General features: G+C 44.2%; 1 protein-coding gene across 1 annotated transcript in view; it reads right to left on the bottom strand.

Moving 5' to 3' along the window:
* The window catches only part of LOC138245863 (ATP-binding cassette sub-family A member 9-like), a 2,236,336-nt gene that overhangs the window by 2,019,627 nt on the left and 202,468 nt on the right, over nt 1-14,241 (bottom strand). The window contains exon 4 of the mRNA XM_069199841.1: nt 6,068-6,226. Within this exon, the coding sequence (XP_069055942.1) occupies nt 6,068-6,226 (159 nt within the window). The remainder of the gene's footprint in view (nt 1-6,067; nt 6,227-14,241) is intronic.

Here is a 14,241-nt window from a genome sequence, read left to right as displayed (position 1 = left end):
TATGCCTGCCCACTAAATGCCTGGAAGGAGGTGGGCTCTAATAGGCCCAAACCTCTCGGCAAGCGGCAGATCAGCAGAAAGAGAACTCTGCCGGGAACAAGAAAAGAGCCCCGGAATATTAATACCAAGGGTAAGCCCTAAGCGTAGCGGTCAAACAATATATTAATGTCAGTAAAACACATCAAATATTACAAATATTAAAAATAGACTGAGTGCTCCAGTTAAAAAGTCTTTAAAAACAACAAGAAGGGTAAAAAATAGCCCGTGTAACAATTCCCCTTACTCTGTTATCCGCTGCGTGTCCACTTCCGCAACAGCATTTGTAGTGAATGCCCCCAGAAGTCAAAGCGTCAGCAAGCAACTAGCCTGCTGACCTAAAATCCCCCTAATATGTCTGCCCGCTAAATGCCTAGAAGGAGGTGGGCTCTAACAAGCCAAACCTCTCGGCAAGCGGCAGATCAGTAGAAAGAGAACTCTTCCGGGAACAAGAAAAGAGCCCCGGAATATTAATACCAAGGGTAAGCCTTAAGCGTAGCGATCAAGCAATATATTAATGTCAGTAAAACACATCAAGTATTAAAAATATCAAAAATAGCCCCGAGTGCTCCAGTTAAAAAGACTTTAAAAACACCAAGAAGGGTAAAAAATAGCCCGTGTAACAATTCCCCTTACTCTGTTATCCGCTGCGCTTCCGCAACAGCATTTGTAGTGAATGCCCCCCAGAAGTCAAAGCGTCAGCAAGCAACTAGCCTGCTGACCTAAAATCCCCCTAATATGTCTGCCTGCTAAATGCCTAGAAGGAGGTGGGCTCTAACAGGCCCAAAGCTCTCGGCAAGCGGCAGATCAGCAGAAAGAGAACTCTGCCGGGAACAAGAAAAGAGCCCCGGAATATTAATACCAAGGGTAAGCCCTAAGCGTACGGGTCAAACAATATATTAATGTCAGTAAAACACATCAAATATTAAAAATATAAAAAATAGTGCTCCAGTTAAAAAGACTTTAAAAACACCAAGAAGGGAAAGTTCTAGTAGTAGAATGTTTCTCATTCTTTAGGTGCTCTGTGACCACTTGTCTGAATTTTTTTAAAGTTGCTAGATGTGGTGGGAGGGTGGGAGGCATCCAATTGTCGTGAGACAATTTCTTGGTCAAAGTCCCTGTTAGAGCAATTCCTTACCACAAGGATCTTAACTGCACTATTCTTAACACATACTGGGGGATAAATTGACAAAAATGTGATGCAACAACCAACATACAAAGTAACACACACCCGGTGCAATGTGTTAGTATATCTGGATGTAGGAAAGTACCATCGTGCTTGGCATGTTACCCCCATTTTTACTTGTGTGTCAGTTTGTTTTTGCCTGTCTCACTGGGATCCTCCTAGCCTGGGCCCCAGTGCTCTTAGTTTCTGGCCTGAATGTGTTCCCTGTGTGGTGCCTAACTGTGTCACTGAGGCTCTGCTAACCAGAACCTCAGTGCTTATGCTCTCTCTGCTTTTTAAATTGTCACTGCAGGCTAGTGACCATTTTTACCAATTCGGATCGGCACACTAGAACACCCTTATAATTCCCTAGTATATAGTACCCAGGTACCAAGGGTATTGGGGTTCCAGGAGATCCCTATGGGCTGCAGCATTTCTTTTGCCACCCATAGGGAGCTCAGACAATTCTTACACAGGACTGCCACTGCAGCCTGAGTGAAATAACGTCCACGTTATTTCACAGCCATTTTACACTGCACTTAAGTAACTTATAAGTCACCTATATGTCTAACCCTCACTTAGTGAAGGATAGGTGCAAAGTTACTAAGTGTGAGGGTACCCTGGCACTAGCCAAGGTACCCCCACATAGTTCAGGGCAATTTCCCTGGACTTTGTGAGTGTGGGGACAGCATTACATTCGTAACTTCACAATGGCAACTCTGAATATGGCCATGTAACATGTCTAAGATCATGGAATTGTCCCCCATGCCAAATATGGTATTGGGGTGCCAATCCCATGCATCCCCGGGGCTCCAGCGTGGAACCCGGGTACTGCCAAACCAGCTCTCTGGGGTTTTCATTCCAGCTACCACTGCTGCCAACCCACAGACAGACTTCTGCCTTCCTGGGGTCTGGGCAGCCCAGTCCCAGGAAGGCAGAACAAAGGATTTCCTCTGAGAGAGGGTTTTACACCCTCTCGTTTTGGTACTATGTGTTAAGGGTGGGGGAGGAGTAGCCTCCCTCAGCCTCTGGAAATGCTTTAAAGGGAACAGATGGTGCCCTCCTTGCATAAGCCAGTCTACACCGGTTCAGGGATCCACCAGCCCCTGCTCTGGCACGAAACTGGACAAAGGAAAGGGGAGTGACCACTCCCCTGTCCATCACCAGCCCAGTGGTGGTGCCCAGACCTCCTCCAGCGTGTCCCAGACCTCTGCCATCTTGAATGCAGAGGTGTGAGGGCACAACAGAGGCCTCTGAGTGGCCAGTGCCAGCAGGTGACGTCAGAGACCCCTCCTGATAGGTGCTTACTTGACTAGGTTGCCAATCCTCCTCTGAGGGCTATTTAGGGTCTCTCATGGGGGCTTCTCTTCAGATAACAAATGCAAGAGCTCACCAGAGTTCCTCTGCATCTCCCTCTTCGACTTCTGCCAAGGATCAACCGCTGACTGCTCCAGGACGCCTGCAAAACTGAAACAAAGTAGCAAGAAGACTACCAGCGACATTGTAGCGCCTAATCCTGTCAGCTTTCTCCACTATTTCCTGGTGGTGCATGCTCTGGGGGCTGTCTGCCTTCACCCTGCACTGGAAGCCCATCTTGACGAGCGTGGTCCCTGGAACACAGGAGCTGGATCCAAGTGACCCCAACAGTCCAGTGGTCCATCTGTCCAAATTTGGTGGAGGTAAGTCCTTGCCTCCCCACGCCAGACAGTAATCCTGTGTACTAAGTAAACTGCAGCTGCTAGGGCTTCTGTGCACTTTTGCAAGGAATCCTTCATGCACAGCACACCCCAGGTCCCCAGCACTCTGTCCTGCATTGCTCAACTCGCTGAGTTGACCACCGGCTTCGTGGGACCCTCCTTTGTAGTGTTGAGATGACCGCCGTGCTCAGTTTTCTTGAACCTGTGTTCAAGTCCTTCTGCAGATGCTGTCTGCTTCTGCGTGAGCTCTCTGTGTTGCTGAGTGCACCCTCTGTCTCCTCCTCAAAGGGGCGACCTCCTGGTCCTTCCTGGACCACACCTATTTTCTTCAACCGTGACCTTTGCAGCTAGCAAGGCTTGTTTGTGGTCTTTCTGCATGGAAATAACTCTGCATCCTCCAGCACCCCTTGGGACATCTTCTGTGCAAAGGAGAAGTTCCTGGCATCTTCTGTTGTTGCAGAATCTTCAGCTTCTTCCACCCGGAGGCAGCCATTTTGCACCTTCATCTGGGGTTTAGTGGGCTCTTGCCACCCCGGACACTTTCGTGACTCTTGGACTTGGTCTCCTTCCTTTGCAGGTCCTCAGGTCCAGGAATCCGTCTTCAGTGCTTTGCAGTCAGTTGTGGTCTTTGCAGAATCTCCTATCAAGACATTAGTGTGTTTCTGGGGAAGTAGGGTAACTTTACTCCTACTTTTCAGGGTCTTGGGGTGGGGTATCTTGGACCCCCTTAGTGTTTTCTTACACTCCTAGTGACCCTCTACACACTACACTATGCCTGGGGTCCGCATTCCACTCTCTTAGTATATGGTTTGTGTTGCCCCTAAGCCTATTGCATCAAATTGTATTTTACAGTGTTTGCACTACTTTTCTAACTGTTTACTTACATGATTTTGGTTTGTGTGTATATTTTGTGTATTTTACTTACCTCCTAAGGGAGTATATCCTCTGAGATATTTTTGGCACATTGTCACTAAAATAAAGTACCTTTATTTTTAGTAACTCTGAGTATTGTGATTCTCATGATATTGTGCTATATGATATAAGTGGTATAGTAGGAGCTTTGCATGTCTCCTAGTTCAGCCTAAGCTGCTCTGCCTTAGATACCTCTATCAGCCTAAGCTGCTAGAACACTACTAATCTACTAATAAGGGATAACTGGACCTGGCACAAGGTGTAAGTCCCATCAGGTAACCACTATAAGCCAGGCCAGTCTCCTACACTGGGCTTGTATGTTTTCCTGAGTGGGGGAATGATGTCATGACTCCCTCAGTAAATGTTCTACTTGATTTTGTACACTCCAGGCGAGTGGACATGGAGTGTTCTGCAAAAGTGATTCTCCATTCAACATTTGTGACTATTTTGCCCATGTTAATGGCATGATATAGCAGAAGGTCGGTGGTAATTGATGAATAGTCATGGGGTATAGGTCTTTTTGTCCGCTCTCCCATAAGATTTCTAGCCCTCCCTGGTTTTCCCTTTAAATCTGAACAGTCTATCTGGACTGGGACCCCTTAATTTTCCAACTAACTAAAACAAAGGTCCCTGTGAATATAGGTAGGAGTAACAACTACCCATCCACTGGAATTATCACGTTTTGTGGCAACCCATTTTTCAGCTCCCTTGTAGAAAATCCTAATACTAAGGGATGTCCTAATAAAGGATGCAAGCCCTCACCAATCAACCTAGGAGGCTTCAACCGAAATTCACGTCCCATATGGTCACCGGCTCAAGACATGGAAACATGGAAACCCATAGATTTTGTGCCAGTGAACAGTCAGGAAGAGCATATTCTAGCATGTCTGCTTGTGACCTGCGAGAAGCAGCTCCTAAACAGAAGAGGAAGCCTACGGCATAGACGTTTTTCACTTACCTGAATAGGAAGAAAGGAGGTGTGGATTTAGAGGTTATCTTGAATGCTTTAATAAATAAAACAGAGTATAATAGACTTGATACAGAATGATAGTTTGCAGTAGTGAGGCAGTATTTTACCGTACTAGGGGCCAGATGTAGGAAAGCATTTGCGAGTCGCAAACGGCAAAAATTGCCGCTTGCGACTCGCAAATCGCATTTTCCTATTCAGAAATGCATATTGCGAGTCGGGACCGACTCGCAAAATGCATTTCAGAATCTCAAATAGGAAGGGGTGTTCCCTTCCTATTTGAGAGTCGGAGTGGTATGCAATACCATTTGCGACCGCATATGCGGTCGCAAATGGTGTCGCAGTTACCATCCACTTGAAGTGGATGGTAACCCACTCGCAAATTGGAAGGGGTCCCAATGGGACCCCTTCCCCTTTGTGAATGGACCCAAAACTATTTTTTCAGGGCAGGTAGTGGTCCAGGAGACCACTACCTGCCCTGAAAAAATACCGAAACTAAAGGTTTCGTTTTTTTTTTTAAGTGCAGCTCGTTTTCCTTTAAGGAAAACGGGCTACACTAAAAAAAAAAAAAACTGCTTTATTTATAAGCAGTCACGAACATGGAGGTCTGCTGACTACAGCAGGCCTCCATGTTTGCGAGTGCCCATAGTCGCTATGGGGCCGCAATTTGCGACCCACCTCATTAATATTAATGAGGTGGGTCTTTGCGACCCCATACCGACTCGCAGACGGTGTCTGAGACACCGTTCTGCATACCAATTTGCGAGTTGCAAATTGCGAGTCGGAAGGACTCGCAATTTGCAGCTCGCAAATTGGATTTTTGTTACATCTGGCCCTAGATCCCGATATTTTTAGTTAACTCATATTAATATTTATATTTAATAACCTGTAACATGTTACACTAGGATATCACAATCAATTGGCACTGTTCCAAACACTTAGGCCCATATTTATACTTTTGTAGGGTCGCAGTTATGTCATTTTTTGACGCAAAAGCGGCGCAAACTTACAAAATACAATTGTATTTTGTACGTTTGCGCCGCTTTTGCTTCGAAAAGCGGCGCAAATGCGGCGCTAAAAAAGTATAAATATGGGCCTTAGTTCTACAAACATAGCAACATCCTATGGGTTTCTCACTAACAAAAGACAAGTGGCCTTTGGCTAGGACTGTCAGAATCCCAAAAAAATCTTGCCGGTTAAACTAGAGATGCTTATTGTGCCTCTTTAAGCAAAGGCGTTTGATAAATCTTAAGAAACAATAGTGGAAATACAAATCCATGTATACTTTACCAAACATGCCAAAGTGATCAATTGGTATCGGAGCAGCAAACTGAGAAAGTCGAATTTCGTAAGAGAAAGAGTCCTTGAAAACTATTCCCAAGAGCTTCATATTTGAATGCCAGGCCTCAGTCAACGCCACTTCATTTTCGAACTCTTCAATTGATATACCTGTTGTTTGAAAATCACATATAAACAAGTCAAGTAAAACGTTAACCCTTTAAAGTACAGCACAGAGTTAGAGAGAATAACGTGCAATCCACGCCCAGGGTTGACTATTGCCAATAATTGTTTAATTCATCCAAATATGTACCCCTCCCACCCCAACACACCCATATTAAAATATGTGCATAATTTTTATTTGCGTACTAATTAATGTATTTATTTATTTATTAGTTGTTTTAAATATGTAGTACACCACACACACTTGGGTTACAATTTATGCATAATGTACAGGTTTAGATGGTAAACATTAAAATATAGAGAACAGAAAGATAATATGTTATTCAATTATGTGTGGAGCATAAATATGTTTAAATAAAAGCTTTGACTCCAGCAAGATATTATCTTCTCAAAGCAATGGATCACAAGAGAAAATTACATGAAACGCTGAACCTAAGAAGCTAGCAGACTTTTAGAAGAATATGCATTATGCAAACCATGCACATTTCGTACACTTTTCTGCTTGTAACAAACGTTACACCCAAGCCAATTGCTGACTCTCCAAAGACTTAAAAATACTTGGAGTGCTCAGTGATCTATACGATTACGGGGCGGTGGTGTGATAGCAAAGATTTTACTTCCCTTTTGAAAGAGGCATAGGAGGCAGTTGCCCTGATGACTCGTGTGATGGTGCTCCAAAACAATACTTGAAGAACAATATTGCAGGACATTTCCCAGCAGAGCCTGTAAGCTCGCGTTGCCCTTTCAATTTAACATCATATGCAAAAAAAAAAACAGTTACCACCAATAGCCTGTGTCGGAGGGGCACAAGGCTGGTTTTCCCCGCATTCCTAAGACAGAGAACTCTACAACCTTATCAAGGGTCAGTGCAAACCCAGATCAGGCATCTAGTAAAGGGGGTCTGCAATGTTTGTTGAAATACATTAAAAATGTACTCTTTGTGGAGGACTGAGCTCATTAACAATATTGAAATGACACACTGAATTTGGTGGCTAAAGCCATTTTGGAACATGCTCAGCTGATGGTGAATTCAATTGCTTGCAGAAGGGCACCGCAGTGGTGTCTCATGTTTACATTTTGCCCCTTGCAGTGCTTTGTGTTCCTGACATCACAGAACTTGATTCAGATTGAGCTCATCAGGTGAGCATTTAAAAAAAAGAGAAACCTAGGCCCATATTTAGGAAATGTTTGCTTCATTTTATTTGATTTTAAAGAGGCACAAAAATAACTTCTTATTTATATTTTGGCGCAAGACCCGTCTAGCGTCAAAATATAGGAGTTAACGCCATTTAAAGAGAGAGCACCAAACCACCTTGCGTCTCATTGTGACAATCATATGCAAGGTAGGCGTTCCCTTCCTAAAAAAGACGCTAGCTCTCCAGCACCATATTACCTACCAAAGCAAAAACAAAGCTAACCAAGGAAGCGGACTCAAAAAATGGAGCTAAGTCCAATTAGCATCAAATTTTAACGCCTGGTCAGACTAGGCATTAAAAAGAGGCTCACACACCAACACTCATGAAAAACACACAGAAGGAGCATTGAAAACATCCAGGACAACATGGAAGCAGCAACCCCAAACACCACCACAGCAGCCACAAAGGCAGCGCAGAAGGAGGGAGAGGATCTTCAGACAGCAAACAACCATCCTTGGAATGAGGGAACAAGATGTGGTCCAGATGTACAGACTCAACCGGAGGTCCATTGTACGCCTGCTGCACCATATTGTGCTACACATAATGGCAAGGGTGCAAACTCCTAATAACATTCTACCCATGACAAAACTCCTCGCTGTCTTCCAGATGCTGGGGTCTGGATCAAACCGGTGTACAAGTGGCTGGTATCTTCCAGTCATCCTTCTTTCGTCTTTCTACCAAAGGTCTTAGATGCTATACCACGTCTCACACCCCACCACATTTGCTTCCCAAACATCCTGCATCCGAAGCAGGAGGCCAAGCAAGATTTCTATCAAATTGATGGGTTTCTGCATGTGCTAGGTGCAATGGACTGTACCTGTGTGCAACTGGTGCCACCTGTAGCAAGAGAACTCCTATATAGGAATCGCAGACACACACATTCAATGTGCAGGGCATTGTGGACCACCGTGGGCTCTTCACCATCATCCTTGCCAAATGTACAGAACACAGCCACACCCTGACTGGCACATCATGTGTGGACACAAGTCCCCTTTGCATACAGAGGGTGCTCACAAACCACTACAAGTGTCCACACAAATACAGGAAAATGTGACAGAACAACTAGGTCCTAAACAACTATAGCCTAAACCACTACTGCTAAACAACTAAAAAGTCTCTACAACTAAGTACTGAACGACTACTGTCTAAACAACAATTGTGCCTGAATAACAATTGCCTAAACAACTAATATATATATATATTCTAAACAACTAATAAACCATAAAAACCAAAAAGAAAACCTTACCTTAAAATTAGTTGTTTAGGCAATTGTTTTTCAGGCACAAATGTTGTTTAGACAGTAGTTGTTCAGTACTTAGTTGTAGAGACTTTTTAGTTGTTTAGCAGTAGTGGTTCAGGCAAGTAGTGGTTTAGACCTAGTTGTTCAGGATGTTTCCCAAATATGGATCACACACACACATTACATAAAACAAAGAAGCGCACAGGCATGTAAATGGCATAGGCCATGGTCATTTTGAGAAAGTCACACCTAGGCACAGTCCCACATAAACTATGGTGTGCTAGCATCTGGCAGAACCTAAATCAAATGCCACCCAAGTGGTGTCATAACCAAATACATTTCATCTACACATACCTGACATACCTGTAGTGTGCACATACACCTGTCTGTTGCATTGTGTTGCACACATACATATACAAAAATATCTGCCATTGAAGAACATGAGGCTGAATCATGAGAAATGGGGCGGCACCTACTCCAGTGCCACCTCACATGTGTCCCTAGTGGCCCCTAACACCACCATCTCTGTTGCGATACCAGAAAAGGTCCACAAGGTGCTGAGTCTATGAAAAAACTATAACAATCATTGATGTCATAGTAGGACTTGGAAGGAGATTAGAGGACATATCTGACCTTACATGCACCGTACTAAGGGACCAATGTGAGAAATAGCTGTGACCCCTCCCAAAGTCTGCACTGTGCATGTGTAGAAAGTGTCTGTCAGAAATCTTGTATTGGAAGCTGAGAGATTCTACTGCACCAAACAACATAGTCCTACTAATGTGTGATACACACTCTCATACACTTGATGGCTAGAACAACCCTAATCTGCCACAAAGGGTCACTAAGTGTTACACTGCATCCGTAGTGCCGTATAAAATGGATGGCACAGTGTGGCTTTGTAGGGCAACTATGTTGTTTCAACATCTGACACCACTGTCATGCAAGGAGGTGGTAGGTTCCACCTAACAATAGAACACTGCTTCAAATATGGACTACTCAGCACATTTATTTAAATTATAACCATCATTTTGGGATCAACGTCAAAATTCCCAGGCCCTTGAGCCACTATCCAACATTGTCATGTCCATCTTCACAGTCCAATGAAAACATTTCACAACAACAGGTACATACACTATACCACAAGCAAGTCTGTGTCACCATTCTAGCTAAAAAGTACAACTGCCATGGTATGTTCCACACCACTATCAACACTTACCAACACATCTTCTCTCTTTCCTTTGCAGCTGATCAAGAGTACGGCATACATCGGTGGGGGGTGACCCCATTTCCAATTCCACAACGGTGGAAGAGCAGGCCCATAACAAGGGGCCCATGAAAATTCGCAATGTGGTCTGGAGGACATTTGGACTCCTGAAATGCAGGTTCAGCTTCCTGGCCCTGACAGGAGGAAGCCTATTGTATGCTCCACCACCTGTTTGCAAGATAATTCTAGCATGTGCAATACTTCACAACATCTGTGTCAAAACAAATATCCCTTGGGATGAACAGGTTGATGTTCCCAATTAGGAGAAGGATGATGATGGAACAGATAATGTGGAGGGGGAACAACAGAACACTGCTGCAGGAGTTCGTAGGAGAGTCCACATAGTTGAGAACTTCTACACATGGTCACTATACTAAAACATGACATTGTAACTAGCACAAATGAATTACTTTGCACCTGGTCTACTTATTCTCCACTACATACACCATTGCAATGTGACTCAAACCTCAGGGAGCAGGTAAGTAACACAAAGGTGACAAGTATGGTAGCAACATCATTTGTGACGTAAGAGAGTCTACTGCCTCCAGCTCACATATCACTGGCACACAATTTGCGGGCATGTGACTCTCAAAGGTCTATATCCATGCACCTCTACATATATAGTTCTGTCAAGTGAGCAAGGTGTTAATATAGCCCATTCACCACAACAACACCATGCCTAACAGGATGAATGCAAGGGGGGCACACATAAGGTAGCGACTGTCAGCAAATGAATATCAGATTATGTAGGAACAGAACACTGTCACAGCTCATGGTGAAAGCACCTTTGCCTGCATGGTACATGTGTGACAAGGGTGGATCATCATTGGTAACTGTGGACCTTCAGTAAATGTCCAGGGATTGTAACCAATGTGCAATGCTGAGCCTACACAGTGAATGCATGGGATTGTGTCCTGGCACTGCCACTAGGCACAACTCTGTCACATGGTGGACTGTATCTCACGTATGGAACACACACGTTGACTGTGGAGTGCGCAATGGGTTGTCAGTCTAAATAATCACCTATGGGTGCAGTATCACTATCCAAACATATGACCCATAGTCAGGATGCATGGATTTATTGGGCCAATGCACCACCACATTTTTGCCTGGGTTGAATGTAGGTAGAGTGTCTAATACTCATTATGCACATGAGGTGCACACTCGTCACACAAATCTGCTGTCTTGACACATGCCTAGAGCAAATCCAGATAAACATGTGAAGACTGGTGTACGGGTATATCTCCTAGGTAGCAACAGATTTGCCAGTATCAACAATTCTTGACATGTCAGCATGCATACCTAATATGCTGTGTGTAACTGCATCACACCGCACAAAGTAATACACACCACTCATTGTCGCTCACATGACAGAACAAGTGAACAGTTACAAATTGCCCCATAGATGTTTTGGCCTCCAACATCGCTACCAGGTATGGGATATGCTACTATGTTCAGCATGGTTGAAAAACGTCTGAGGCACAACATCAAACTGTGTGAAAGTAGACCTAGCTATATATGTTGTAATAAGCTAATGAACAGGTAATCACTGAGATGATTTCACACATCAATATCATTCAGTAATGGTAAGAGTTACCTACTTTGTGGCATGCTGGAAGAAATGCATACCCAAGTTCAATGGAGGTTGTGGATGGACAGCTTCGAGACACCCACAGATACTTGCAAATACAACCCAGGAGGTGAAATGGAGACAACACAAGTGCTGTGGCAGGAGTAATGTCATGTGTGTGGAACTCATTACATCTTACATACACCGTCAAGAGAACAATAACTATCAAGTAGCCAGTAGAAGGAGATGTGTACATCTTCTAATTACACAATTCACCTGTTGTATAATGTCCATGTATGACCAGACAATGTTGATGTAGAAGATGTGTACAAAGTGCAAGCAGCCTAAAGAATGGGAGCAATGTAGGTGACAATACATGGCTTATGAGTAGTGCAGGTTGACTGTACAAAACATCAATGTCTACATGTCAACATTTAACATATGTACAGAGAGGGTTGCCAGGTCAGTACATAACCCAGTCATGTTGGTCATTAGCATACTATGGTATTTGCCCATCTCATGCCACCATGACAGGAGGCTGTGGCAGACAACACCATCCATACACATGAACGTTTCCAGTATTGAAGTCACAACAGATATACAAGTCCAAAAAGCTGCCCATGGAAACAACTAAGGACATCAAATAATGTTACACGTCCTACATATGCAAGCAACTGAGCTCTGTACATGAGAGGGGAAAGCTGATATCAAGTACCGCAGAGGAAAATGTGATATCCTGGTCTGTATGACCACAATTGTGCATGTGTCTGTCTGTTGGAGAGTGTGCATAGTTCTGCTGAGTACCAATCATGAAGAGGCTAGGACCCTGCTCAATAAACCCATACACCACTTTTCTTGCTACATTAACTCATGACATTGGCAGGGGCCTGATGCATGTGCATAGGGGCTGAGTAAACTGGAGCTCCATTAACCTGCCCCTTCACATGCAACCATAGGTTTGTCTTGCTATACAAAACTCACACAGTTATGATGATGAATAGGCTGGCATCTACGCTAGACTGCAACACTGCTACACAGTGGTATGCCATTGTTTGTGATAATCATAACAAACATGAAGTGGACAAATGTGAGTGCCTAGTTGGTGGCATGCACACATATGCCACATATCTCAGCACACATGTACTACTGTAATGGCTCAGGCATGGTAATGTATATGGATTCTGAATAAAAGGCAACATAGCACAAAAGTAAGGGCATAGGTATCAGAAGATCGGTGACTGTAAGTAATGACCTGGTGTAACGTACCATGAACATGCCACTGTCGTCATATGTTACAGAAATTACACAACACATGTCTATACACACACATGGCATAAACCAACTGTTAGACCTAGCATCCTTGGCACTGTCTCCCCTAACATTTTGCCTCTACTTCCCAGGTTGTTTTGGGTGACTCTGTTTTTGCTGTTTTTTGTTACTCTGGGCACCTTACCACTGCTTACCAGTGCCAAAGTGCAAGTGCTCCCTATGTGAAATTGTATGTGTAATTGGCTTTTCCATAATTGGCATATTTGATTGACTAGTAAGTACCTAGTTAAGTGCACTAGAGGTGTCTAGGGCCTGCAAAAATGCTACTAGTGGGCTTGCAGCACTGATTGTTCTATCCACGTGAGTGGGCCTGTAAACATGGCTCAGACCTGCCAATGCAGTGTCTGTGGGTGCAGTTTTAAACTGCCAATTCAACTTGGCAAGAGTACCCACTTGCCAGGCCTAAACCTTCCCTTTTAAACATGTAAGGCACCCCTAAGGTAGGCCCTAGGTAGCACCATGGGCAGGGTGCAGTGTATGATAAAGGTGGGACATATACTGATGTGTTTTAATTGTCCTAACTGTGAAATACTGCCAAATTCGTTTTTCACTGTTGCAATGCCTACCTCTCTCATTAGTTAACACGAGGGCTGCCTTTAAATATCCTTAAAGTATAGTTTCCCATTGAGAGCAGATAGAAATGTGGAGTTTGGGGTCTCTGAACTCGCAATTTAAAAAATACATCTTTTAGTGAAGTTGTTTTTTAGATCATTAGTTTTAAAATGGCACTTATAGAAAGTAGGCATTTCCTGGTTTAAACCATTCTGTGATTTTGCCTGTTTGTGGGTTTCCTGTCTGGGTCAGGCTGACAGGCTGTTTGTGAATCGCCTCCCAACAGTGACACAGGGGTGTAGCCTGCATATCCTGCTGAAACATCTGGGCTAAAGTGGAGGGATGAGTGGTCACTTGCACCTGAATGGGCTGTGCCTGGCCTCACACAATACAGTCTCCAACCCCCTGGTGTGTCTCTGGGGCCTGGCCTGGGCAGGTCATGATATTGTAAACAACAGAGACTTTTCTTTGAAGTTGGGCAAGTTCAAACACCGAAAGGGGTATAAGTAGTGGACAAAAAAAAACAGACTTTAGATCACTTCTGGAATCAAGAGGAACCTCTGCCAAGGAGAAGAGCTGAAGAGCGTGAGAAGAAGTACTGCCCCTTTGCCTCTGACTGTGCTTTGCTGGGTTGGCCTGCAGTTGCTGCTTCTGCCCGAGAGAGGACAAATGTTAGAAATGGGGTTTCTGGTTGGCTGGGTATGCACCTAATCCAGGCAGAACCCACCCACTCTAGTCAGGGCAAGGGAGTTAGACATCCAATATAACCCCTGCTCACCCCCTTGATAGATTGGCACGAGCTGTCAGGCCTAACCCGGAGGCAATGTGTAAAGCGTTTGCACAACACAC

Source organism: Pleurodeles waltl, chromosome 7 (genome assembly GCF_031143425.1).
Source record: "Pleurodeles waltl isolate 20211129_DDA chromosome 7, aPleWal1.hap1.20221129, whole genome shotgun sequence".
NCBI classification, from domain to species: Eukaryota; Metazoa; Chordata; class Amphibia; order Caudata; family Salamandridae; genus Pleurodeles; species Pleurodeles waltl.
The sequence above is the reverse complement of the archived record's forward strand: the minus strand, read 5'-3'. Positions and strand labels throughout refer to the sequence as shown.